Source organism: Etheostoma spectabile, chromosome 10 (genome assembly GCF_008692095.1).
Source record: "Etheostoma spectabile isolate EspeVRDwgs_2016 chromosome 10, UIUC_Espe_1.0, whole genome shotgun sequence".
Taxonomy (NCBI): domain Eukaryota; kingdom Metazoa; phylum Chordata; class Actinopteri; order Perciformes; family Percidae; genus Etheostoma; species Etheostoma spectabile.
The window spans coordinates 16,855,182-16,883,060 of NC_045742.1; the positions used below are offsets into that span (position 1 = coordinate 16,855,182).

The 27,879-nt window shown below is 40.1% G+C and overlaps 1 protein-coding gene across 2 annotated transcripts in view; it reads left to right on the plus strand.

Moving 5' to 3' along the window:
• Positions 1-27,879, plus strand: part of diaph1 (diaphanous related formin 1) — a 97,325-nt gene that overhangs the window by 21,230 nt on the left and 48,216 nt on the right. The window contains exons 2-18 of one of the 2 annotated variants that reach the window (XM_032527526.1): positions 2,726-2,752; positions 3,522-3,683; positions 4,687-4,788; positions 5,500-5,630; positions 6,778-6,861; positions 6,956-7,019; positions 7,522-7,661; positions 8,053-8,158; positions 8,368-8,478; positions 8,721-8,839; positions 10,456-10,572; positions 12,925-13,040; positions 15,584-15,648; positions 17,432-17,611; positions 19,567-20,079; positions 21,808-21,922; positions 22,051-22,059. In XM_032527526.1, coding sequence (XP_032383417.1) covers positions 2,726-2,752; positions 3,522-3,683; positions 4,687-4,788; positions 5,500-5,630; positions 6,778-6,861; positions 6,956-7,019; positions 7,522-7,661; positions 8,053-8,158; positions 8,368-8,478; positions 8,721-8,839; positions 10,456-10,572; positions 12,925-13,040; positions 15,584-15,648; positions 17,432-17,611; positions 19,567-20,079; positions 21,808-21,922; positions 22,051-22,059 — 2,161 coding nt within the window. The remainder of the gene's footprint in view (positions 1-2,725; positions 2,753-3,521; positions 3,684-4,686; positions 4,789-5,499; positions 5,631-6,777; positions 6,862-6,955; positions 7,020-7,521; positions 7,662-8,052; positions 8,159-8,367; positions 8,479-8,720; positions 8,840-10,455; positions 10,573-12,924; positions 13,041-15,583; positions 15,649-17,431; positions 17,612-19,566; positions 20,080-21,807; positions 21,923-22,050; positions 22,060-27,879) is intronic. The other variant, XM_032527527.1, reaches the window with a different exon arrangement.

The window sequence follows — 27,879 nt, forward strand, 5'->3', positions numbered from 1 at the left end:
CTGTTCAAAATCTCCACGGCTTTCTACATAACTAGCTGCGACGAGGTGGCTAACCGTGGCATGCTAGCACATGCTACTTTGTTTTCAATGGCAAAACACTGCTACAACACACACTAGTTCACCAATCTACAAAAGAACTACTTACATTTCTCTGTTCTGCAGGTATTTCACAAGTGTGCCCTCGTTTAGAAGAAGTCTCCCAGCTAATCCTGTTTTGTACTGACCAAAGTTGGAAAAACACTACCTAGCTACTGCTCATGTGCAACTCCCAACAAAGATGAGAAAGAAGTGAGAGGTCTCACTCTGTAGCTAAAACAGAGACCTTAACACACAGGATAAAAACAGGACCTGCAGCAATGTGCTGCAAAAATATGGTGTTTTTTGAAAATGAAACCTTGTAACCCTATTCTGGTACAAACTCAAAATACAACTAGAAAATTCCGCATGAAATTTTAACCGTGTGCCTACTACTTGGTGCAAAAGTGTCTGCCCTCGTCATAGTTGGCAAACTTTTTCTTTTCTTTTTACTTTATTGACAATAGAGCTTTCTGAACTGTTGGTGGAATAGATGGACGGAAAGGAGAGAAAGCAGAGTGGCCGTAAATGACAGAAAAACGCAGTAAAGACGGCAATGTTTTTCAGGGGTAACGCTATTCACTTTACCGGTGGTATTCACAATAGATAAAGCCACTGTGTCTTGAGAAGCTCAAGCTTGTTGTTTTATTGTTCATTTTTAATTCACATTTTAACTTGATATCATCGTTATCTCTTTTTCCTCTTTCTTTTGCTCACAGCGGCACTCATACGCTACTCTCCATTACCGCTCGCTCTCCTTGAACGACCACACGCGCACTGACGTCACTCACTTAAGGCATCGTGCCATTCTCGCTCTAATTTACGCTAGTCTAGTAAGCAACGTAGCACCGCGGTATGGCGGTTAACCGCACCCCCTTACTAGACTAGCGTAAGCCCTATGCCGTCACAGCCCTAATCATTTGAGTATATTTCTTAATAAAAATGAGAACTATAATGATGATTATCATTCCCTCTAATATTGTGAACCATATTGCAGTTGCAATACCAGTCAAAATAATTCCAATTCCATATTATACTTATATGGTGTAGCCCTACGTGGATTTATTCTAATCAAAATAGCTGACTATAGTACTGTATATCTTTGAAGCACTGTTCACAGTAGAGTAGCTTATAGATGAGATGAAGAAGCAGCAATGCAGGAACAACCTTTTTTGCACTTTTTATTTTAACTTTTTAACTTGTGAAAAATCTTTTTTCTACATATACCCCATAATTGCTAAAATTGTTTGCTTATATTTTGAAATATACAGTCTGTCTATGCAGTAGACAGCTGAATATCCTGAGACTTGTGAATTGTGCGAGTGTATATTTTGTCAACAAGCTGAGCCAAACATAGAGGGGCATGTGCACTAAGGCATGGATACCGGATCCGAGCCGGCCGGGCCGGGTTTGGACAGATATTTAGAAATTATGGTCGGGTCTGTGTTGGGCTCTGCCACATCAGCGCGATAAAGCTGTTGTAAAATGGTGCTGCGGCCCCTTTTAAGAGAACTTAATGCATGTGGGTCTCTGTGTGTGGAAAGTGTGCAGGAAAGAGATAGAGAAAGAGGAAACAGAGGTGTAGATGCGACCGGAGCAGAGTTGGTGGAATACGTTTTATACACAGTGCACTTGTTTCCCCGTGTGCGCTGATGCGCTCATCTGTTGACATTTCCAAATGCCTTCCTATAGTTGCATAATAAAAGAGGGCTTTCCACTCAAAAGTGTAGCCTACATGTGTCACTAGTATGAGGGGGAAAAAAAATTAGATTTTAACTGTGTCGGGCTGGGGTTGTGCTCGGACATAAATATCTTAATGCCTGTCAGGCTTGGGCCGGGTTCGGTCATGTCTCTGTCAGACGCAGGCGGGCTCCGCCAGGAAAAATTCAGCCCAATCTGGACTCTAATGTGCACCTCTCTACTTAGGCTTTAGCTGACAGAAGAAGGGAAACATATGTCATTAGCATACCATGGCATTTAGTCTGTGTGTTTTCCTTAAATTAGAAAAGCTGAGACCAACCCCCAAGGTTTCATGCTGTTTGATGTCTCGTAGGTTGTTTACAAAATGTGACTTTTGCTTTTCACTGTCAAAATGCATGGACAACAGCTTGCTTCTACATTAGTATTTTTTATTTCAGATTTCTGCCCTTCCACTTTGTGATACTAATAGTATTTATGATTATTCTATTTAGAATCATTTTGATGTTGTTTGCTGACATCGACTTTGTCAGGGCATGTGCTTGTCCACTTTGAAAGTGATTTGGCCAGCTATTAGGTATTCTACAACGACATTATTGGATGTAGCCTGACACCTAGTGGCCAGGATATGCAAGTGTATTTTATATGTATATTTGTACCACTTCTCCCTCTTAAAAATGGTATTTCTCTGCCTTTGACTGTTTGAATGTTGGTTGCTAATCTGCTACTAATAGGTCAATTATGTAATTGCTACCTTTCCGGTCTCTTGACTACCTCAACTTAGACTATAATCTAAATGTATTAGTTTTCTAGAGATGTGTATCAATCACTGCATTGTTTCCTTCTGTCCTGCAGCGAATCATTTATAAACTCTGTTTCCTGTCATCTGTTTGATTTTTTTTTCTACCCTTCTGTTGAATTTTTCTCCCTTTCATCCATTCATCCATTACAGACCCTCAAACGCCTGATTCCTGACGAGGTAGGTTTAATTGCTTTCAGCCATCACCTGTGTGCTTGACTCGTCCATCTGTCATTAATCTATGATCTTTAATAATCTAACTCACCATTATTCATTGGATGTCATATCACAGTCTGCTACACTAACATAATCCACCATAACACAGTACATGTGTTTTGTCCTGTGCTGTACTCACGTTGGATGTGCATGCTTTAAGAGGCACACTGACGGCATGAAATGCTTGGCACATAGACAAGTGATGCCCTCATTTGCCTGTCAAAGGAGGATGGCAGAATCACACTAACAGAATAATGGTCATGAATCGGAGGGTCACTATGTCAATGTGATAAGTTTACATGTATCCAAACATTTTGGCAATTTACCACACCAAGGCATTAAAACCAGAGGGAAAAAAATCTGCCTATTGTTTGTTCAAATTAAACCTTATATTCTGCACCTGCCAGTGTTGACTGCTTGTTGACTTTGTGTGGCAACGTTTGTTGGCAAAAACCTTTGTCATGTTGTTGTCTGTTAATCCCTAATCACCGTCTCACATTGTTGAAAGATTTCTACTATTATAGAAAATAATATCCCAAAACTAAGGGAAGATTACCCTTATGTACTATATTGCTATTTAATTATTTAACACACAACACAACAGAGAGCAGGCCTGTCTTCAATCTGTGAGGTGATTTGGGATTGTCCTGTGGCCTTACAATGATGGTTACACTTAGCACTTTTTCTCCCTGACCTCTTTCCTCTAACCTGTGTCATGTTGTCTCTAATCCAGTTGGAGCGTTTCACCAGCATGAGGAAAAAGGACAAGGAGAAGCCCGGCCAAGTGCCAGGTCAGCGACACTCTTCAGCTGCCAGCTATGAGCTCAACGCTCAGAGTGCTATGCTGCATGATCATTCTGATGAATACGTCCTGGAACTCTTCGAACAGATGCTGGTGAGAAAGACCGTAACGCATGTGTGTGACTGTGTGTGACTGTGTGTGTGTGTGTGTGTGTGTGTGTGTGTGTGTGTGAGAGACTGTGTGCGTGTATGTGTGCGTCTGCGTGTGTGTGAAAGATTCATATTTTGGTTAATTACCTATTCATTATCTCCCCTAAACAGCCATGGAAACTTCTTCTTGGTATTAGAGATGTTCCGATACCAATACCAGTATCAGTATTGCCTCCGATACTGCATACTCCGATCCGGTACTACGTAATAAGCCCTAAAGAAAATCTAAAGTAAAGTAGTTTATTTATGTTCTTTTCTGTGTTACGACTGATTGTCAAACTAGATAATAAAAGACAGTTCTGTGGCATTCATTGTTTGTGTTTGTTCATGTTTCACAAAGACTTTAACCTGAGACAGAACGACAACAAAGATAGAAATCATATCACATCCATACAGGGATAAAAATGTATATAGTTGTCAAAACATAATGAAATATATTTTACTCTGGCATCGGATCAGTACTCGGTATCGGCCGATACGCATATTCAAGTATCAGAATCGGTATTGGGAAGCAAAATATAGTATTGGACCATCTCTACTTGGTATATTCCACTTACAAATACAGAATCACTCCCTGTTTAAAGACCCTTCATGTAGATTTTTAAAAGAAAAACTAAAATTGTGAAAGGGGTAATTTTAGGAGGAAGTACATTTTTTTTCTCTGTCAATAGGAATGCTTTGACATACTGCTTGCACTTATCAGCTGAGCATCTGTTAGCATCTCGCTGGGGGCCTTCCAATTCAGCAGAGACTACTTGAAATATGTTAATGCAATTTGTCACATTTATAAATACAATATCTTTTCCTTTTGTATTATGTGTTTTCTCTTTATTAATTGCTTGAGTCTACAGATTTTTCCTTTTATGCTATCGCCTTGTCTCAGAATACCTTGTTGATCCCTCTGTTCTATTTTTTTTTTTTACTTCCTTCCTTCTGTCTTTCTTTAGGTGGATATGAACCTGAATGGGGAGAAGCAGCAGCCTCTAAGGGCAAAAGACATTATGATCAAACGAGAGATGGTCTCCCAGTACCTCCACACATCTAAAGCTGTCAGTACCAAAATAAATGTTGCTAATGCAGTGTGCTGTAGGGAATTTGTAGACTGCTTCATATAATTTTTTTTGTTTTTGTTGCAAGTTACAGACTTTGGTCCTTTTTATATGCCATTTTGTCCTATGCTAAACACACAGTGCTACATATGGGTTTTTGTCATATTCACTTTCAAAGCTATTTGAATAAAGCAAGACTAATGTGTTTTTGAGGCCAAATAAAAAAGACCAGATTATACTAATAAACACTATTATCTTGGACTAATTGTTTAGATAAATGTGCAGTCAAAGGCCTTTCCTTGACAGAATGTGTTCAGGGATTGACTGTGTTTCCAAGACTGGATTGTAATAGACATTATACACATGTATTCACTGGTGAAATTTATAGATTCAATGAAATATCACAACTATTATTGGAAGGACCAGCTACACGTTTAGTTGTTGAGTGAATAAAAACAGCAGGTGTAATATAATCAAACATGGTGAAAGCAAGTGACTCAAAGGACCTACATAGCCAAGCACAGATGGTTACTGTGCAGTTCAAATAACTGTGAAATAAGCCTATTAAGAGAAAATCTAACACACAATACCCGTTAATGCTGCAAATCAAAAATTCAAATTAGGCTTCCATGTGGAAATGACACCAATTACAACCTGTAAGAAGATGAGTATAAATGTAACATACAATGTGGTTTTGTGTTTGTTGATTAGGGTCAAAACCAGAAAGAGAGCGCCAAATCAGCCGTGATGTACATCCAGGAGTTAAAGTCGGACTACCGAGACACACAGCTGCTGAGCTGTCTGGAATCTCTGCGAGTCTCTCTCAATAACAATCCTGTCAGGTAATACGCACATAGCATATTACAAACAGAGAGTAAAAAAACAACAACATTGAACCAGATAAATTTAGTTTTAACCTTCCCAAGTGGAGTCCAGACCTCAGTCCAATTGAGACTTGACTGATCTTTCATGATACCCATGTAACTTGACAGCGCTTAAGTAAAATCTCAAATATTGCAGTGTATTAATGTGCAAAGGTGATACAGGCCTATTCATATATGCTTCAATTGCTGCTGAAGAAGCTTCAATGGAATACCTCACACAGGTGATCTCCATTTGACTTACTGTATTATGTGACTTTTAAAAACAGTCCATACTTGACCACTGATTGCATTGGGCCTTTAAACTTTGTAGTAGTAATTATTTGACCCCAAACATAGTTATACATAGTTTTACCTTCAGCTAAAAAAGGTGTCATAATATCATATAATTGAGAAGAAAGGCTATAAAATTGTGGGACTGGCTCTAGTGGCTGTAATTCTGTACCACGGCTGAATTTTAGGAAAGATACTTAAGATATGGTATTAGGGGACCACTAAGGTTTATATGAAAGCATTTAAAGAGCACGTCATGGGACCTATAAGTCATCGGGTGTTACTCTATTGTTTCAAAATACCTCTAAATCAACTTGGGGATGATTATGATGATTTTTTGGACTCATGATCATGCATTGTCCCTGCATATGAGGGTGGGGAGCCTAAAGGCTTCAGCATCAGCTACATACACAAAATAACAAGTGATAATTGTGCTGTTGCAAAATCATTAGAGCCCATAAGAGTGAGTATTCCTTAAGTTTTATTTTAGGTACATTTTTAACAAAACAATTGACATTTAAAAAAAAAAACACATTTTTCAACATTATGAAATTTACAATAACACCAGAAATACAGGTAGGTCAAGCTAGTCCTTTTAAAACAAAACATGGCTATCATGTCCAACTGTATGCAGTATGTCCTTGAACCATCCGGTCAACAATTATGTGCATCTTTTTAAAATAAGTTTAAAGGCGTACCAAGGAAGCAAAGCAAAAGTTTTAAACTGAAGTGGGAAAATTACATTATGAATAAATAAATATATTTCAAGAGAATGGCAATGGGAGAAGCCGGACATAAAATATGAGTACTAATAATGTGGTCCTCTCACTTCCAGTTGGGTGCAGAACTTTGGAGATGAAGGGCTGGCCCTGCTGCTGAATCTGCTTAGAAAACTACAGGAGGACAAAGACGAGTACCCGTGAGACACCTTAACCTCAGAAAAAGAAATTGTACTCATTAGCAATGTGTTTGTAATGTCTTTCTGTATGTCTTTTCTCTCATCCACAAACTAGAATGATAGGAGTGAAATGTCAGCACGAGATCATTCGTTGTCTAAAAGCCTTCATGAACAACAAGGTAAGAACATTGACGGTTTTTTTACTCACGTCAAGGTCCCTAATCTGTTTTTGGCATAGCTGCACGTAGTTGTTGCATCTACAGTAGTTGTAAGTAATATAACTATTAATAGAATCAATTTTCATCCCATTTTGTGTCCTTGCAGTAGTGTAGCAGTTCTTCCTCTAGAGGGCATTATGGAGTCAATGAGACCAACTTCTGTCAGTTCATTATAATGAATACTATTAACCTTTTGAGAGTGATTTGAGTTATCAGTGTGGTGATGGGCCAACCTTAGGTAATTAGTATAAATGTCTTTGAAATATATCATATTCATTAATAATTACATACCAGTAATTGAGTATCAACAATGTGGTACCTGCAGGAGACAAATTGATTCCTATTCTTCAGATGTAAACACTATCATTTGAACCAAGCCTGGTCTTTGCCTTGCTGCAGAACATAAACTTTAAATGATGTCACCTCATTTCTGCTTTCTCCTTTTACTTTCTCTCCCCTTTAGTATGGTCTAAAATCCATGCTGGAGTCAGTTGAGGGAATTCCTCTGTTGGTCAAAGCCATCAACCCACAGGTGCCACATATGATGGTGGATGCTGTCAAGCTACTTTCTGCCATCTCAATTTTGGAACATCCTGAGAACCTGTAAGCATTTGTGGAATTCTGACACCATGTCATTTAATAAGTACAGAACAGATTTTATGACTCTGCACAACCAATTCCTTCCCTTGGTTGAAGTCTTCAGTCTAAAATGCAGTGTTATGCAAAATTACAGTTTTAAATTGCTCTATTGGCAACAGTTAGCAACCTAGCATTGCTATCAATAACTGAGTAATTTCACATAATTACATATTTCTTTTCTCTTTTACCTATATGTCAGGTTTCATTAAAAACTTTTGAATAAAGCAACATAATGTCCTTTTCAATTCTGCATATATTTTTTTAATGGCACATTTTGTATTCATGTATTGTTATTTGATGTAACCACATGTAGCAACATTTCATAATATGTGCATAACTGTGTGTTTTTTTGCAGTCATGAGCGTGTTTTGGAGGCCATTACAGAGGAGGCAGAGAGACGGGACATCGAGAGGTTCCAGCCTCTCCTTGCTGGCATGAACAATCACAACATTGCTCTTAAGGTGCACATGCACACACATAGTGTTTGAAATCCCTGTGTGTTTTTGTTGACAAATGAAACCAACCCAGCTGCATTTGAAGACAGCACTACTTGTTGCAATCTGCAGTGTAAAAGACTTGCTCAGCGGACATTGTGTTTTTGTATTATAGTTATCATCTATCCAGTTACTCTAAATTGTGAAGTAGACTTTTGTCTATATGTTTTTGGCAGGGTGGCTGCATGCAACTAATCAACGCCTTAATAAGCCGGGGTGAAGAGTTGGACTTCAGGATCCATATTCGCTCTGAACTGCTAAGATTGGGACTCAGAGACCTGCTGACGGTACAGAAAACATTCCCTATTGAAGTTCTCTCAGAGTGACTCTAACAACACACACATTTGCAAATGCTTACTCCTCATGTCTCTCTCACTTTTGATGCCTCTGTCTTGCTGACTGGCTGACACACTTGTATGCTTTGAAAATTCTGTCTCAACTGTCCAAACTCAATGTTTGTCAAACACATCTGTCATTCTCCCCCTTGCCTTTTCATCCCTCCGCCTACATCCCATCGCTCTCCCTGCAGGAGGTGCGAATGATAGAAAACGAAGAGCTGAGGGTGCAACTCACAGTGTTTGATGAGCAGGCTGAAGATGACTCTGAGGACCTCAAAGCACGTCTTGACGACATACGCATTGAGATGGAATATCCTTCCACTGGGCAGAATTGTTCCTCTGTAGAAATTGTCAGGGTCTACTTTATAACCTTGAACATCTATATAGGCTACCTGGTAACTTAACTTTGCATGCTCATGGTTTTGCTTTTATGTTACTTTGCTAGTTTGAAGAGTGACTAACCTTCATAATGTATTTTTTATAATGAAAGAATATATATCGTTCACACAGATAGGATAAAGACGTAAATGGATGATTTCCGTTCATTATAAACATGAGTCCACAAGGAGCAATCTACACAAAATCAGATTGCCCCTTTCTTCCCCAGTTATCGGCCGGACCACTTACTTACTTTCTTCCAAGACGGTTGCAAAATTAATATTTTCCTACTTGATAAGCAAAATCTTTCAGGCTCTAGGGACATTGACCCTGTGTGAACTTTTTTACATTCAAAATCCGTCTTTGCCAATTATTGGCTTACAGACATTTGTTACTCATCTGCAACACCTCCGGACTCTGGTGGACTTTTACCATGTTGTAGTATTATTATTATTATTATTATTATTATTATTGTTATTATTACTACCGGTTTTTATTTAGATTGGAGTTAGTCCAATTACTACTTAGCTGAGTGATATCTTTTGTTGTTTGTGGACTTGATGGATCATTCTACTAAACTTTGAAATCACTGTGAACACATGCATATCTGACCACGTTGTGGTGAGAAAACGGGACCTGCAATGACCCCCTTAATAGCTATTTTCTAAGCAAATATGGTTTATTCATATAAAACCTGAATTCTATAATGAGTTTGTCTTGATGTGACAAAGACACATATTTGCAGGGAAGGATGTATCTTTATCTTAATCACACAATGCATACTGTTGTAGGCTCTTTGACTTAGTGTGACATCCAAGATGGAAAGGATTTTGATAAAAAGAAAGCCGCCCTAACTGTAACAGTGTACTTTTAAAAACGTCTCAAAAAGGAATTTCACTGACTGCTGTAATTATGCTTTCTGGTTTTAACATGCAGTTATATTCTTTATCACCAGATGTCTCCCAGGGGTAACCAACACAGTGTAAACCAGTCCCCCAGGAAGTACGCTGGGCTTTGAAGCAAATTGAACATAGCAGCCAAATGGTGGAATTGCAATGTTACTTGATGCCCTCAGGCCCAAAAAGACTTTTCCCCATAGACTTCAAATGTCTGTAAATCAGTAGATACATTTTTTTTAGCTTCACAGTCCCTGTAAAATGACACATTTAGAATTTGATCCATTCTGTTCAATAATATTTGGAAAGTCTAGAAGAGCCGCTCACTGACGACCATATTTTTTGTGATGTACATAGTATTGTGGTAGTTGTGCATAACATTTCATCACACTGTCCCTACGCAACACAGATTATCAGATGGTCTACAATTCCGGTCTGTGTTTGACTTTTATTTGACCGTAATTCGGATGTGTTTAGTTGTATTGCTCCAAGCCTTGTATAAGTAATATTATGCAGCAACAGTTGGTGCAAGACTATTCAGTTGTCCCTGATTGTCACGGATTGTTGAAGATGTTGTGTATGGATATTTCTAGAGTAAATTTGTGTAAATCTTTTATAAATTGTTAATTAAGCCTTAACTGCTTTGCTTCAATGATGTGAGGGAAGTGTTTGAGATCCTAGTCAACACTGTGAAGGACTCCAAGGCCGAAACCCACTTCCTGTCCTTGATGCAGCACCTGCTACTGATCCGTAATGACTATTTGGCCAGGTAGCACATGAACATACACTCACTCATCCACGTTGATACTCTCTCACACATTTTCCTGCTCACACATTCACATATTGGAGCTGATATATTGTTTTGTGACAAGATACATAGATGTTGTATCATCTGAGATTTACTTATCACAGCTTTTTTTCTCATTGTGATACACACATTGGTATTTATACTAGAATACGGCTAATTGTTAAAATGTTCTGAATAATAGGGCATGCAGAGAAAAGTTGCTCTAAAATTCTAGAACTCTAGGTGTACTCTTGAATAAAAATTAAGAGGCAGAATTCAGAGTCCTGATTGCAGCATAATACATCTATTTCATATACATACAGGAAAGTAGTTATGTAACACCAGCAATTTATTTTGCAGTACCAATGCAGTCTGCCATAATAACCATGACAAAAGGAAAACTTAAGGAGTTTCTTCCCTTTCTTCATCCAACTCTCCCTCTCAGCCCTGTCCTCCATTTGCTGTTTGTTTTCTAGAGCATTGTTCAAAGGCTAAGAAATTAATACATGCAAAGAACTCCAATTCCATTTTAATAGAAATGAACGCCATCACCTCTTATCACCAGAAATATGCTAATGTCTCTCCCTTTGTCTTCCAAAGCCCTTGGGGGTTTAGTTAGGGAAACAGGAGGAAGGAAGAGTGAATAATTGAATGACAAGAAGGGGGTAGAATAATGTTAAGGACAAATCAAAAGTTGTACGGCATAGTGTATGCACATTTACACATCTATGTCTATTTTTACAAGCAGCTACACAAAATGGAGGAATGTGTTGCTTAATGTCACAGAAAACAGGCAAACAAAACATGTTTAGGCATGCAGACCTTTGATTTGAGTTAGTTGTGTTGTTGGTCGGTGTTGCCTTGATGCTATCAGTCAGGCAGGAAATTGTGGTTTATTTTTAACACAGTTTGGGGAATCTATTGTGAGGATGAAAAAGGTAGGTTGGCCCAAACAAATGGTCCCAGCTGAGGTCTTATAAACTTCCCTCTCTTCCATCCCTCTCTCTTTCTTATCCGGCTATTTCCGTCCAGGTGATCCATTGGAACACAATAGAGGTTGTCTGTAAAGGACTGCACAGAGAGACAGGAAGTGAGGGTGGGAGTGAGAGCTGTAGCATTGCAGAAAATACAACTTGATAATTACAGAGATGAAGGGAGGCTGAGGGCGAGACAATAATAAAGAAGAAATTGAGAGTTGAGGTAAATTGCTAGGCAGATGTTGAGAGAATGAGGGAGGGACGCACAGGGAATAGAAGGGTAGCATTTGTGTGGGAATGAATGCAAGAGTACCTGCTACTTTGCTATTTTTTCATTCTTGGTCTTACTGTGTTTAATTCCCAAGTGGAGATGGAGGCCAGAGAATTTACCAGAATACACAAATGCTTGAATGGTCATACCTCTAGTCATACACATACTTTGCATGTACACAGACTGTACAGGGCTTAATAGATGGAGTTTAAAAATGCAATGATGTGTGTATTTATTTTACAATTTAGCATAATTTATATAGCATTCGGCCTACGAACCAGCTCTTTCCTAATGTACCTTATAGCTAAATCGAATGCGTTTAGGCTGGACAGATTTAGGATGTAGACTAATCTATTTCCTTTTGACTCAGTTTTCAAGAATGACACTAGATGTCTCTATCGCTCCACGGATAAATCTAAGCTTAGGAGAAAAAACAAACTTGGAAGTGTATTGAAGGAGTGGAACAAGTGTTAGACAAAGGCAGAGTGACTAAGAAAGACAGGGGAGGGCGGAAGACAGAATAAATAAAGTATTGAGTTTGTGACTCTGGCAGCATCTAATGGGGTCAGGGAATAAGACACCTCCAAAATTGAGTGTCTGTGTGAAGCTGGCTTGATCTTACACGGGGCGCTGGACATACACCAACACACTCTCTACAGATACAGTTGCACATAATCAATCTTTGTGACAAGAAACTCCAACTGACATGCTCACACAGACAACCAATCTCAGTTGCAGACAAAGACAAAGTGACAAAGCATGTGTGTTCACACATTTGTCGGAACAAATTAACCAACTTGATTTTCGTCTGTCCCATCTTCTGTTCCCATAATGTGCTAAATTTCTTATTAATGCAGACTTCTCTGGTATTGTACAACACATACATACACATCATTGTGGAGACAACATGCACAGTAGGTTGTAGAGAGTGAGATATTCTCTTCTTTCCCCAGCATATTAACTCTTTTTTCTTTGTTACTCTCCTTCCATCCTTCACATCTGATTGTCCCCCTGTCTCTCTCTACTTCTTTCTCTCTGTCCCCCAATCCATCCATCTGTAAATCTGTCACTCCCTTCCTTCTGCAGGCCTCAGTACTACAAGTTAATAGACGAGTGTATCGCTCAGATCGTGCTTCACAGGAATGGAGCAGACCCTGACTTCAAGTGCCGTAACCTCAGCCTCAACATTGAAAGCTTGATAGGTGAGTTGTTAGACCAGAACACACATGGGACCATCTTGCCCATTAACCAACACCCTTAAAATGTAGAGCTATATGCATGCTTTTTCACAGGCATTAAGGACCACATCAACACAAAATTTATATAGACCAGAAAAATCAAACATTGTGGCATAGTGCTGTATGAAACACCCAGAAACACCACAGGGTGGACCCAGAGACAGAGTGTGCGTTAGTGTGGGCTGAATTGTGTGAATTGATGACTTTTACAATCATAGGTTGTTGGTATAAAATGCACTTTATCAAGAGGACAAAAGCTTTATCTCAAACTAAGCCACTCCAGAGTCTGATGTCACAATATAGTAGGTGACATTTAGTTGTCCTCTTCCAATGTTTGATTCTTGACACACAATGATAGATTGGTGAGATGATAACTCTCAGCTACTGGTGGTGACTGTATTAATATAAACAAAATCGGCAGTGCCCAGGTATGTGTGTCTGCAAGATATACACTCTTTTCAAATCATAGGTTCACAATTGTTCAAGTCTTTCTTTTCTAGTTGTCAAATGCCCAAATGAACATTGAAATTGGTTTTGCTTGCTGTAATCATTCCTCTTTTTTCCAAACCAGCCAAGATCCTTTCCTAATGCGTTTCCAATGGGAGTGATAAGGAACTAAAACTACAGTCCTTGTTAATCATATCAAGTTTTTTTCCAGTACAAAGTTCCCTCTTTGTGTTACTATGCCTCCACTGCAGCTCTGCAAGAAAACTGTCGGGGGGGCAAACAGAACAAGTGAATTCTAAAAAGACTTTGAAGGATTCTCACTTGATAAACTCGGACTGGTGTAAGCCTCATATTGGCTTCAGATAAACTTTGGAATACACTTTGCACAGAACGAAGATGAGTAGATTTTCAAAAAATTGGAAGCACTTTCAGTATCTTTTAATGGCCAGTGTGGAAAAGAGGAATTATTATAGCAAGCTAAAACTGTTTTGACTCATATATGGGCACCTGACTATAGTTTTGAGATAGACATGACAAATTGTGAACCTATTGTCTAAGTGCCCATGGGCAAGACACATAATCTCATTTCCTGTAACTATAATATATACACACAGGAAATGCTAAGTTTTGATGAAAAGTGGTGCATACTGATATATCTGCATGTGGTATTTGGACGTGAGTGACAGCACTACATGTTGACGAGGAAACACCTGCTGACTATAGTAAACTAAAGCAGAGCATAATGGAGGTGCAAGCCATGTCTCAAGAGTTCAAAACTCCTTTATGGCAGTTCTCCATTGCTCACCGCAGGAGGCTCTAATTGCACTGCTTCTAAATGCGTCCTGACACACACAGGCTTGCTGGCCTCCTTTAAGGCTGCCAGAGTTATTATCGGTGGAAAGCAGCCCAATTCTGCCCTGCATGCATTATTTAGTGTTTTTCTTTGAACTCTGAAATTCAGCACAGTTTTCTCCCTACATTCTGGCTCCCTTAGTGCTCTCTATTCGAAGTTTGTCTCAATTCCCATTTAGCCTAGCCACCATGACAGAAGTAACAGCCCCCCCCTTCCATTACACATCCAATAACCATGTAAACTCGTACATAAAAGCACACTCTGAAAGAGTACGTGGGTTAGCATATTATTGTCAAGTTCCTTCATCCGGGAAAATATTCTTTCACAAAATGGATTTCTCATTTTGCTCTGCCATGCTTACCAGCTTATCTAGGTTGTTGCATTCCTTTTTCCATATTTTCATGTAACTGATGAAGATTCACACTTTGTCTCTTCACCAGCTGTATAATTCATTTTCTGTAAGTTTATGTAATTTCTTCATTTTCTATTTTAGCGTTTCACAGTTCTTTATTTCTGCTATCTATCTGTTTGATCCCTTTTCTGGGCATCATGATTAGTGACTGTCTTTTATCCAGTGACTTTGTGGCATTCATCTTCAAGCTAATTAGTTCTTTTACTGCACATGCTCTGTAAGCCCTTGGGCACTGTACCACCTGTAGGCCCTGCAATTATTCTGGAAAAAAACCCTGTTGGTCAGCCTGTGTTCTCTCATTTTGTCCTTTGCCAAGCAAAACCTCTGATAATGGATTACTTCCAGACTGTTACATGGTCTTTCTATTTTGACGAAAATAATTGATATTGGTGTGAGAAGTCTTTCCCATCGAGGGACATTAGGGTGTTCCCATCTCTCACATATACACACATTCAGACAAAGGTGTATGTGTTGGAGGTTTACAAGGTAATGATGTGTAGAAGCAGCGTGCAACAGATGGCATCCTGTTGTAATGAGATGCCAGCACAATCTTCTCGTGGATCTTCACTTTGAGTAGTGTGATAAGAGAAAAATAGGGAGACAGATACGATGCTAGCTCTGTGTGTATTCATCTGTTTGTAAATGTATGTGGGTGCACGGCATGTGTCAGACGGAAGGGTGCGATGTCATCACTCCCAGACGTGTGCAGGTGCGTTTTCTGAAACCCTTATCTCATCTATCACCTTTTTTCTTCTTTCTCGTTTCCTTTCTTTTGTCCTCTCTGTTTGTCCGCAGAAAACATGGTCGACCAGACCAAGGTGGAAATGAGCGAGGCCAAGGCAGCTGAGCTGGAGAAGAAGGTAAACGCACAATATAATTTACATTAAAAATCCTTAAAACACACACACACACACACACACACACACACACACACACACACTGGGATCGTAATAAAAATTCTTTGCGTTAAGTGTTTGTCTGAAATGGAATGACAAATGAGAAAAAGAGAGGGACAGATGACAGGTGACCAAGAGAATGAACATACACGTGTCTGACAGATAAATACTCTTACAGGCCGCAAAAATAACACACGCAACACATCCACACAAGGTGGTAAATGCCTTTTATTGCGGTGTGCTGGTGCCCTGATATTTCTGTCCTAGTGACAGGATAATTGCACAGAGGAAGCTGAAACTAGCCTTCATTCACACAGGCATAAAGACACACTCCCACATGGGATCATATCCATTGACCATATGCACATCCACACAAGCACACATTACATGAGCACACTTTGATTCATTTTCGTTAACCACACACACACACACACACACACACACACACACACACACACACACACACACACACACACACACCATAGTGCTAGTTGTCTATGATGGGGTAATTGCAGGCAGTCTCTTTGGCAGGAATTAGGGATGAGGCTGTCGGGATGCTGACAGCGAGCGTAACGGATCTGCTGTCGGCAAATTAAACAGCCATGTTTGTCTGTGTTTTCGTGGAGGCATCTATTTAAATACACTTATCTTGTTGTCAAATGTCCTAAAAGAAAAAAAATCTGTGAAAATCTATGAAAGTGACAAAATTAAATTGGGGGTAAAATGATTTTCAATTTTTTTCTTTATGGAAGGTTTTAAATTGGAATTAAGAAGTGAGCTCATACAAGTGCACTGAAGCATTCTAACTCAATAATTGACGCTAATTTGCAGTGTAAATTATACAATAAAACTAAAAGCATTAGACTGCAAGAAATGTCTTATAAATGTCTTTGAATGTCTTCGAAATAAAGAAAGTTATGCAGCTTCAAGAGGGAGGGAAGCGGGCCCAGGGTTCGACTCCGACCTGCTGCCCTTTGCTGCATGTCATTCCCCCCTCTGTCTCCCCTTTCATGTCTTTATCTATCCTATGAAAATAAAGGCCTTAAGATGCCCAAAAATATAATATGAGAAAAAAAAGAGGGAGGCTAAAAGCTTGTGCACGCAAACACTTTGCTCCCATATTTCATTGGAGAACCCTGGTGTTTTTGTAGCTTCAGGTTGGATATTTATTTGGTGTATTTCCTTGTTTTAATTTTTTTTACTGTTCTTCAATAATCCTTTCAATTAAACAGTTTATGAAATTATTTGGCCTTTTGAAACTTCTCACTCAACATAAATCCTGTGGTAGTGCCCCTTTTTAATTGTAGCAACACTTTATCCAGTCTTTGTTCATTTTACACAGCCTTTATTTTATAAGTGAAATGCTTAAGTAATTTTTTAAGATATTCATATAGTAATCTAGGACGTTAATATTATTCAGTATTTTATTTTTTAACTTACTGTATATGATTAGGGTACTCAGAAATTAACGTTTTCAACTCATATGTTATTAATGTATTCCTGTAATATTCATTACACAAATATATTAGGAACATGATTTCCACAACAATGGTCCTGGTACCAGTGGGACCTCTTTAGTGCCTAAGGGAAGTCTGAGAAAACATTATTTACTGCCATTGAGATAATGCTTCTTGAAGTTGACCGCTACATACAATTTGTGACAAAAAGTCACCAAAAAAGTCTGCCTAGCACTTTTACAATACTACAACTGTATCTGTCTCTCTGTGACCCTTTACACGTGTGTTAGCTGAATGCAGAGTTGACGGCACGCCACGAGTTGCAGGTGGAGCTGAAGAAACTGGAGGGCGACTATGAGCAGAAGCTGCAAGATTTGAGCCAAGACAAGGAACAGCTGGCCACAGCTAAGCTAGAGCTAGAAAAGCAGAACCAGGAACTACAACAACAGCTAAGCACACGGCAACAACAGGTACACACCTACTCATACACCCACCCACCTGTCTACGTGGGGCTCAGTGCCTTTTTAATTTCATATAACTTAACATGTAATAATACGCTGTTTCTTTAAAAAAAAATGGTTTATTGTGGAGTATTGAGTCGAGGAGCTAATTGTGAAAATGTCTCTTAATACGTTTTTGATGTGTGAATTACACGCCTGAATTCACTGAAATAAAAATGATTTGAACAAAGTATGATACTTCCAGAAATCTTGGTAGCAAGTACACCAGCTCAAACAGCCTTCATGCAGTACTTCCATCATTGCTTGATGCCATTATCAATATAAAAGAACCAGAACATGAGGACAGATTCAGTAATGATTAAATTAGATCATTGAGTCTTGTTAGATGTCCCGGAAATGCACAAAACCGAAATTTCTGCTAAAGCGGCAAGAAGTAAAATATTTTGAAGCTTAGAGAAATTCAACATTGCAGAAATCTAAGCACCAAAAAAGTTGTCAACATCTATGCACACCCACACAAACACAAAAGGCCTTAAATGATTTAGCCAACTGCTAGCATGGCATGAAAAGCGGAAAAAATCTAAAAGGATATTGTGATTAGAAGCCAAATCCTTTAGAGATTAAGAAACGAAGTAAAAGCGTGGGAAGTGGGGGAATGGAAGTCTAAAGAGTGAATAAGGGGAGAAGAAAGAAGAAGAAAGGGAAATGACGGAGATGAGAAACTGAATGTTTAAGGCCAAAATACACACTGTGTGCGTGTGCGTGCGCGCGCGGCATGAGGATGAGGATTGTTTAGCTGTCAGTGTCCTGCTGCCACACCAGCTGGACTCTGCCTCACGGTGACACCCAAACTCACAAACACACCAAGTGACCCAGAACAATCTGCCTCGGTGCATGTGTCCTCATAACCACATGAAGATGTTCCTCTGTGTGTTTATTTGTGTGCGTCTCAGTACGAGAACTACAGAGCTTCCAAAATGAGCTTCATCCAAAGTGGCTGATGCCAGCAGAGTCATCGTCTCGCCATGCGAAAGCCCAAACACACGCATATGCAAACACTGTTGTCCAACCCATCAACAGCATCACCAGCATCACCAGCCAGGCATCAGACAAGCTTCTCATACTAAGATGCCTCACTTTCTCTGTGTTTGAGCCACTGCCCATCAAAGATTTCTTCACATGTAGAGATCTCTCACTGTCCCTCTATGTGATGCCGTGCCCAACTCTTCATCTGCTGCCTCACTAAGAAAGCTTGCCTCTGAGGCCCTTTATGTCTGTTACTGTCTTCTTTTCAAAGTCTGAGGATACGACACAAACAATTTGTTAGGCTGCATACAGACACTCTTTGACAGGCACACTGTTTACACTATTTACACCTAAGAACCCAAACAGTAAATAAACTTCTCTATACTTTAATTATTCAAATCACAAAGTATTTTCTCATATCAGCCCACTCCTCTCATAGGCCAGTATTAGCTTGCTGACTTTAATGACTCTGACAGTTTTCTCAAGAATTGTCGCCTCACTGATGTAAATACTGAGATTAGTATTTTAGTGTTGAAATAAAAAATTGATTTCGCCCTCACTTCTAATATAGAAGTTTGTGCACTTCTTTAAAACTTTTTCTTTTAAATTCCTCTGTGGACTTAATTCCCCCCTCTTATGTTTTTCTCACTGAGCCTTGTCCTCCATTCTCTCCCAAAACTCAATCCTGCCCAGTCTTTAATCCCTTTCTATGTCGCTCTTTCCCCTCTTTTGTTCTGCTTGTTTTTTTTCCTCAAATCTAATCACTCTGTTGGCATGGTTATTCATTGGAAATGGTGGAATTTGCCAATGCTATACAAATGTAAGAAATAAACAACAAACAATGTACAGTCAAGTCATGCTTATGTGATAAATTACTGTATTAAAGTAGTATTTAATCAATATTTATGATAACATACTGTATCCTTACTTCCCTGCAGATTGAAAAGCTGTCTAAAGATCTGGAAGAGGCCAAGACCAAAGTAGTCACAGTTACAGTTCCTGTGCCAACACCTGGTTTCTCTCCTCCACCACCTGCCCCTCCTCTCCCTGGGCAGAATGCAGGTATGCCCCCTCCACCTCCGCCCCCTCCCTTACCAGGCCATGTAGGCATGCCTGTTGCCCCAGCCCCTCCTCCTTTACCGGGTCATGCTGGTATTCCTCCCCCACCGCCTTTACCAGGCATGCCAGGACCTCCACCTCCCCCACCTCTCCCTGGCATGCCTGGACCGCCACCCCCTCCACCCTTACCTTGTATGGGACCTCCACCACCACCACCACCACCTGGGTTTCCTGGTATGCCCCCTCCACCACCAGGCCCAGGCATGCCCCCACCTCCACCATTTGGCATGGGGGGCTGGGGTCTTGCTGCACCACCCTCACTGCCTTATGGGCTCCAGCCTAAGAAGGAGTACAAGCCTGAGGTCCAGCTGAAGAGAGCCAACTGGAGCAAGGTCAGTCCTAAGATAGATGGATCAATATATTATAAATTTTCAAAAAGTCATAGAAACATTTTCAGTTAGTTATTTATCTGGGAATGTAAAATATTATGGACAAAAGAAATATGCAATTTTCTTGCTTGTTTTTGTCTTACGTTCTTTGCTTCATCATATGATTTAACTAACCCTTTATTAGATTACACCTATGTTGATACCTTGCTTCAATACTAAGCTTGAATGTTTTAATTCCCATATATTATTAAGTCATTTTTGTTAGATACCAACTGCAACAGAGGTTTTTTTGATGGCATCTCCAGAAATGTCGACTGTTAGATCAAGTTGAGATTGCATGTTATTGTGATAATCTGTCTTGATGCCAAAAAGTATGACTGGGTTGGGGGTCAGCTAATATAACATACTGTTTTTCAGCTCTTTATTATACAATATGCATAATGATCATGTTAAAACAAGGAGGGATTTTGTTGTAAATAATGCTAATGTAATTAATAAATCTAATAAAGTATGCATTTTACTGTACTACGGTTTACAGTACAGTTTGAAATAGCTCAGGTTGTTCTTTAGTGTGTGCAACAATGTGACAGAAATGTGAGGTGGAGCTTTAACAGTGAGATTGTGACCAATAGTGAATTGCATGCACACATTATGATCTCATGACTATGTGCTTCATGTTCTCCTCCACCCTCTCATCTGTGATGGTTAAAACATCAAACCAGCCCTCTGTCTTTCTTTAGCCTAGAGCTACTGTTTAATGGCTTCAGCAGACTTCATCAGCATTTAGCCTCTCTCTCCCTCTCTTTCGCTCTCTTTCTCTCTCTCTCTCTGTCGCTCTCTCTCGGGCTGGTGAGAGTGTTTGACGAGGATGTCACAGAAATTGCTTTTTAATAAGCCTTCTTCTTTTAACTGCGCCACTGAAAGATAATTAAATTGCTGCTAGAAAGGACAGTATTCTTTTGTAATTTAAATTAACTTTTTTTTTTGGCTTGGTCTCATTCTCTTTTTTGCGTGCGCTCTCTTGCTTTTCTTTCTTGCTCCTTCAGCTCATCCCCATATCACATTTCCTTTCCCTACTCTCTGTCTACTCTGTCCTACGCCCCCATCCCTGAGGCTTTGTCCATAATGAAAGGACTGATATCTGTAAATTTACCACCACTGCTTTTTCTCTCGCTCTCTCTGTTTCACTCCCTCTATTTCTCTTTTCTTTTAATGAGAACACTCAGTAAGTGAAGGAAAAACGTACAAAGTTAATTGTGAATTGTGACCAGAATAAAGAGAGAGAGAGGGAGTGTGCAACAGCAAGACAAAGGGAGGGATACAGAGAGAGCACCCAAATAAGGGTGAAGAAAGAATAAGGGGGAGGGGAAAATGCAGAACCCTATGTATTTCTTTGCATTTCTGTATGAAGTTCTGATGCTCAAGATGTTTTGCGGTAGAGACAGTGTGCGAAGAGAAGATAACTACCTGTTTCCTCCTCTTTCTTTCCTTTCTGCCTTCCTTCCTTTACCCTTCTCTACACTTTCTACTATCATAACCCTACCTCTTCCTTTTATGGCTGTTTCTTTTGTTCTGCCGACTTATTTATCTGCTCATCTCATTGTTTGCCAGGTGCACAGATGACCATTTTGGGAAAATTGAGTCAATTTGATGATATGGTTATCTAACGGATATAATACATCTCCCTCTGTCTCCTTTTTTCTCTGTACATACCGCGTTTCTCTCTCTTAGATCATCCCTGAGGACCTCTCTGAGAAAAGTTTCTGGACCAAGGCAAAAGAGGGGAAATTTGAAAACAATGAGCTCTTTGCCAAACTCACCTTGGCCTTCTCCTCACAGACAAAGAGTGAGTGTGTAGCTTGTGTGCTTTTACTACTGCTGGTATTATCATGTTGTGTTTCACAGTAATGAGCAATGTCTTTCTGTTTCTCACCCCTCCCGTCTATTTCAATCCTGCTGCTCTGCTTCCATCAGCCACTAAAGGTAAGAATATCACACAAATACTTCCATTTAGTTCTTTTTCTTCACACATACTCTCCAATTTTTTCACCCTTCTCTTCCTGTGCTTGGAGGACACACTGCACATTTACATTATTCAGCAACACAGTGTCAAAACAACATCACACACAAGTTCATGAATAAACCACCCACACCTGTGTTTGTGTATGTGTTCATCTTCTAAAAGTGCCTATGACTTGTTGTGCAGACCCTGGGTAAGATGGTGAGATTTGGGACTTGGGGACAGAGGGAGAGATGGACAAAGAGAGGAGGGTAGAGGGAGGGATAAGAAGAAGGTCACTGATGTCCTTTGACTAGCCACCTGCTGTCCTGGCACAAAGCGCTGACACACAGACGTATACTCACACTTGCGCACCTGTCCGCTCCTATCCCCTTGTCCTAGTGTCACTGAGCCTTCTGCTCCAACTCCTCCATATTCATATAACCAGGACACCAGGAAATCACAGACAGTGTGTGGTTGTGTATATGATTCTATGTGACCTTCAGATTCAATCTTAGTACACATACACACACTGACTCTGGCTCATGTCATATACATAAACAGATGTGTGCACGCACACATGGCTGATGCTAGCTGTTGCTGTCAGTTAAATGTCAGTGTTGGCAGCTGTCCCATCTGCATTCACCTGTATGGCAAGTCCTTACGTCTGCCTGTCACTCCTTGGTTTGACCCCTCCACCCCCCTGGCCCGTGCCCCCACGCATTCACTTTTTATTGGCTGAGGCAGCCGCCTGTTTCTGTTGATGTCTAATAACCTTTTCTGAGAGCTGACTATAAAGTCACTGTGGCCTTTTTATAGCCAGCCCCACACCGGTCTGTATGTGTGCATTATGAGAGTGTTTGTGAGATGGACCAGGTCCAGTGTGTTTAGTGTTGTTGATTGTCCTGTGCTTCTTGAATCTGTTTGGCAGTTATGAATAACACATTCTTCAAAACAGAACTGGTATTTTACTGAGCTGTTGTGTGAGCATCTTGTGAGCATCTTTTTGTGAGTGTGTGGTTTAATCTACACTCTGTCTGGGTTGTGTATACATGTTTGTGTGTCTGTGGCAGCGCATGCATTATATGCCCAAAAAGCAACCAGCCCCGGTTATGCAGATTGACCCTTCACCCCTTGTCCTTCCTTCTCTTGCTTAAACACAATGGTCAAAGTGTAATACATTCCTCCTGACCTCCCTATCCTTGTCCCAATCCCTCACCTCTGGAAGCCTGGCTTCACTCTTTCTCATCCTCCTGTTCCTCCTCCTCTGTGCCTCCCATTCCTTGTTACCCAGCAAACACACAGACACCACAACGAGTCACCACTGACCATTCCTGACCTTTCTTCCTCTTCTCCATCAGCGCTGCTGGGGTTGCACACACGCACCTCAGAAAAGAGATGTGTTGGGAGGGGGGGGGGGGGGGGGGGGGGGGGGGGGATGGTAGTGTGCTCAAGGCAGGGTCAGAGCTGTTGCCCACTGAGCCTCGGTGGAAGAGCAGAGAGCTGATGGTGGGAGACATGCCCTCTGGCTGCACATGGCTCTCATGGACACAATTCCACACTCTGACACACATGCAAGCGTACATATGTAGTTATTTCCACATACTGTATATACCTAGTTATGTATCTCAATCTATTCTGTTCTCTCTCTCTCTTTCGCTCTCTCTTTCGCTCTCTCTCATTGAAAACAGGGTCAGGTTCAGTAGTTTAGCTAAGGCAAGTTACAGTGTCTGTCATGCTTCTGTCTTTCTCTAGCTGCTGAGTGCTGAGCATGTCATAATTTAACTAAACACTTTCTGGAACAATCCTGGACAAACTGCAGAGATGATGATTTATTGTTTTTAATAGTTGAATTGATATGACTTTTATATTAAGGTGGATTTTGCCTTAACAAAAGCAGATTGTTTGAAATCCTACCTACAAGAGGCATCCCCATGAACCCATGAAGCTGATATCAGAAGCTGAGCTTCAATTATTAGCAGTTTGTTTTGTTACAGTCTGCTTGCTTACTTATGTGTAGTGAATCTATTAGCATCGACTGCAAATATAGAGCATGTTTCCTATCTTACCAGTATGTGGTGTTAGGGTTTTTTTTTTTTTTTTATGTAGTAATGCATCTAGCTTTTAACTTACACTCACCCACCTCCTAAAGCCTGATAAAATTGTATTTCAGTTTTCAACAGTGTTTCTGAGGTCAGGCATAACAGGATAACATGTCATTAAGACTACCATTTAAAAAGAAAAAAAAAAAACTTCACTACTATAATATTTACTACTCAAACTACTTAGCCTTGCGATCAACCATTGCAACCAAGGCCATCATTAGTGGTATTGTACTGCACATCTTACGATCTTATTCACCAGGATGGAAATACAAAATGAGGTTGTCAACATGGGAAATGAGAAGTATGCATTACATAGTCAGTCAATAAATGGATTTGGGTTTGGCTTATTGAAGATGTAAACAGACAGTGAACAACCTCGGGAACCTGTTTGGGCATATTCTTTCAGAGTTGTTACTCTATACATTTGTACAGTTTGATGAAGATAGTACAGCTTGGTATTAACAATAATTTATAATGACGCAACTTGCCAAATTCCACTGCAATATTTGTAGTGGAGAAACCATGCTAGTATATTGCCATCTTCTTTCTACAAATGTGGAAAAGACAGCTATTATTTCTCCCATTGTTGTGCTTTGCGAGTGTAATGGCTAAAAACCAGAGACCCAATGAGACTATCTGCAATTGTAAGTAAATACCAAAGTTGTTTAGATGAGGTAGTAAGTGTGGCTGTAAATCTGTTAGTGTAGTGTTTAAGGTTTCAGACGGCAAGCTTATTCCCACATTCTCCTTTAAGCTGCTGGAGCTCAAATCCTTTCTTTGAATTGCTTGTGTGTGTTTTCTTCTATTTTAGTATTTATGTGTGTCCCCATTTCTTTTAATAAAAACAACAATAGAAGTAATAAGGGTAAACAGAATCTTAATACAGGTCCTTTTTTACGTGGTAATTTCTTGGAGAGCGCAGAAAAGTGACAAGGCTAGAATTGATACACTGTTCATCTAATATGGCTATAGAAATCCTTTTCTCACTCTTTCAGACTGTGTTTGATAGCAGGTGCCCTTTGAAGTCGGCACCTCAGATAGCCCAATTAGCAAAAGAATGAGAGAGCGAAGAATGGGGGGGTGGGGAGGGTGAAAAAAAGAAGGGCAGAGGGAAAGGCTGGGCTAGGGGGAATGTTGGTGATTAATTTGATTTGGGAGCGAAAAGGAGACACAAGGGCCAGGAGCATATATGATTATTAATCCTCATAATGTGAAGATAATTTTCATATCCCAATTCTCAAGCGTTTACACCGTGCCCTCATCTGTGTCTCAGTCTCTTTTGCTGTGTTTCTGTGGTCTGTTGTAGTACAGCGACCTAATTTCTCCTTTCTGGTGGAGATCTCCCCCAACCCAAGGAGTCACTGTGTGATGTCACCCACTGTACATTGCTGCATAACACATCTACACATGCAACAGCACCTTACTGCATCACATTTGCTTTAAAGTTTATTGCAAATTAACGCGTGTTTGTCACTGCAAGGGCGCCTGTATGCTGGTGGATGTGCTCGAGAGAGTGTGCGGTGAGGCCAACCACATTTACAAACCAATTATAATAAACCGTTTCATCTCTCTGTGTTCTGAAGAAATCAATTTCCTTCTCTGTAGGTATGTGTGCAGTGCATGTACGTGTATTTGTGTTTCTTAGTTTCCTCTTCGGTCTGTTCCATTCACTTTTCACCTTAATGAGCCTCCAATCAGCTAGAAAGTGCTCTATGTGCTCATGCTTGCCTGAGGCTTCTCCCAGGTTGTAGCCTAATCAGTTAAAGGAAAGAGATGTCATATATTAGCAATACAATACAGGTACAGTGTTGAATAGGTTATCACACATTCTGCTTAACAGAGTTCACAACATTTGGTGACTTGTTTTTGTTACACTGGCTAGAAGTCATTGTCAGCCAAAGGAAGATGCCCATGCTAATGAAATAATTTGCATGTTTTCATTTTTACATTACAGCAGACTGATTGCAGTTCTTTTTTTAAATGTCAGCTGTGTGATATATTGATGCTGTAGATTTGCCCTTTGGTCATTCTTCAGACACAGTTTGTATACAGTAAATCACATGAAAAATTGAAATTGTTGAGTGTCTCTTCTGATTCTATACCTGATGGTTGTACAGTTGCTGCTTCGCATTGGACAGGCCTGATCAATTACTTGCAAGTTTTAGTTGAAAGTGATCACAGGTGAGAAAGGGGAAGACCCTGCTTTTTACTTCAATAGTCTGCTTTCTTGCTTCCCTCCATCTAATCCTCTTCCATCCCCATCCAATCGTTTAATAATCCCCACACAACCCACTTCTAGAAGATGCTTGTTTTTCACTGTTGGATCCCCCTCTAGACACCCAAGAAACATTTGTGAGTTGTGTGTGTATTTGTGCATACATTTGTGTGCATGATTGTGTATAATTAGGGAGAGTTTTAGATAACAGTTAGTGGGATGTGTAGACTCAGAGCTGCAGTCTCCTGAGACTGTTTAAAATATGTACTAATAAAGCACTAAGTGAGGAATGAGCACACTTTATCAAGCTGTTAAAGTGTTTGTGCGATTGTGTTAAATTAGCCTGAAAAGCCTGTGTGTAGTAGTTTTAGGGTGGTGTGTGTTGGTTGTTTTGTGTGTGTGTGTTGTGTGTGGTGTGTGTGTGTGTGTGTGTGTGTATTGTGTATTGCATAGAAGCAGGCCTGTTAATAAATCATGCAGTGTTCAGGCTTGGGCTGCAGAAAGAGAAGCAGGTTATCAGGGGTCACTAATGCTGTAGAAGAGCTGGGAAAAATTTCACACTATTTTTAACCTTCTATTCTATCTTATTCATTCCAATTCTGGATGCGCAATTTCTCCATTTATATCTGTAATCCTTATTTTCTCGCCACCCCACCTTTTGCCAACAATGAATGACCTCACGTCTGTGAAAACAATGGAAACAGCTATATATATATATATATATATCATATATAATAGCTTTCATAGCAGAATAACCTATAAATGAAAGATTTGATGTTTGTAGGTTGTGTTATGTGTATGTTTATTTGTACCATTGCTTAAGTTAAAATCCTAACTATACCTCTTAAGCCCTCAACAGTAGCGGTGCATTAGGTTGTCTCTGCTCGCTCTCTAAGCCTCGGTGTGTTTTCTCAGTGCGGCAATAGCAAGCGTTCCGTTATTCACCATCTCTTTATGGTTGAGGAACAGGCGCGAAATGCCGCACATTCATCAGGCCTTATCAGGTTCAAACACATCTGTGTGTGCTTACATTGGCTCTCACTGCCAAATGCAACAGCTCACTCACACGCACAAGCGGAAGCATACACATGTAAGCGCGCTCAAACACACTCACACATGCTTTTGTTCCACTCATTCTCTTCATTCCATCCCTCCCTCTATCCCTCCCTCGTTATATCTCTCTCCTCTGTTTTACATGCAAATGAGCTAAGTGTACTCATGCCGGAGCATTACCTCTGTGTGTGCCTAATCTCCTTGCTGCCTTTTCTCTTTCCTAGAGATTATCCTGTTTTTAAACGGAATAGGCTTTCTTCACTTCACTCGGTTCCTCTCCCAGCCAGCCAGTCGGACAGCCAACGTTCCAATCTCTCATCCCAAAACTATCACCATTTAAATGTTCCCAACGATATGACAGCTTTGCAGGGGCTGAGATAATGTGTGTGTGTGTGTGTGTGTGTGTGTGTGTGTGTGTGTGTGTGTGTGTG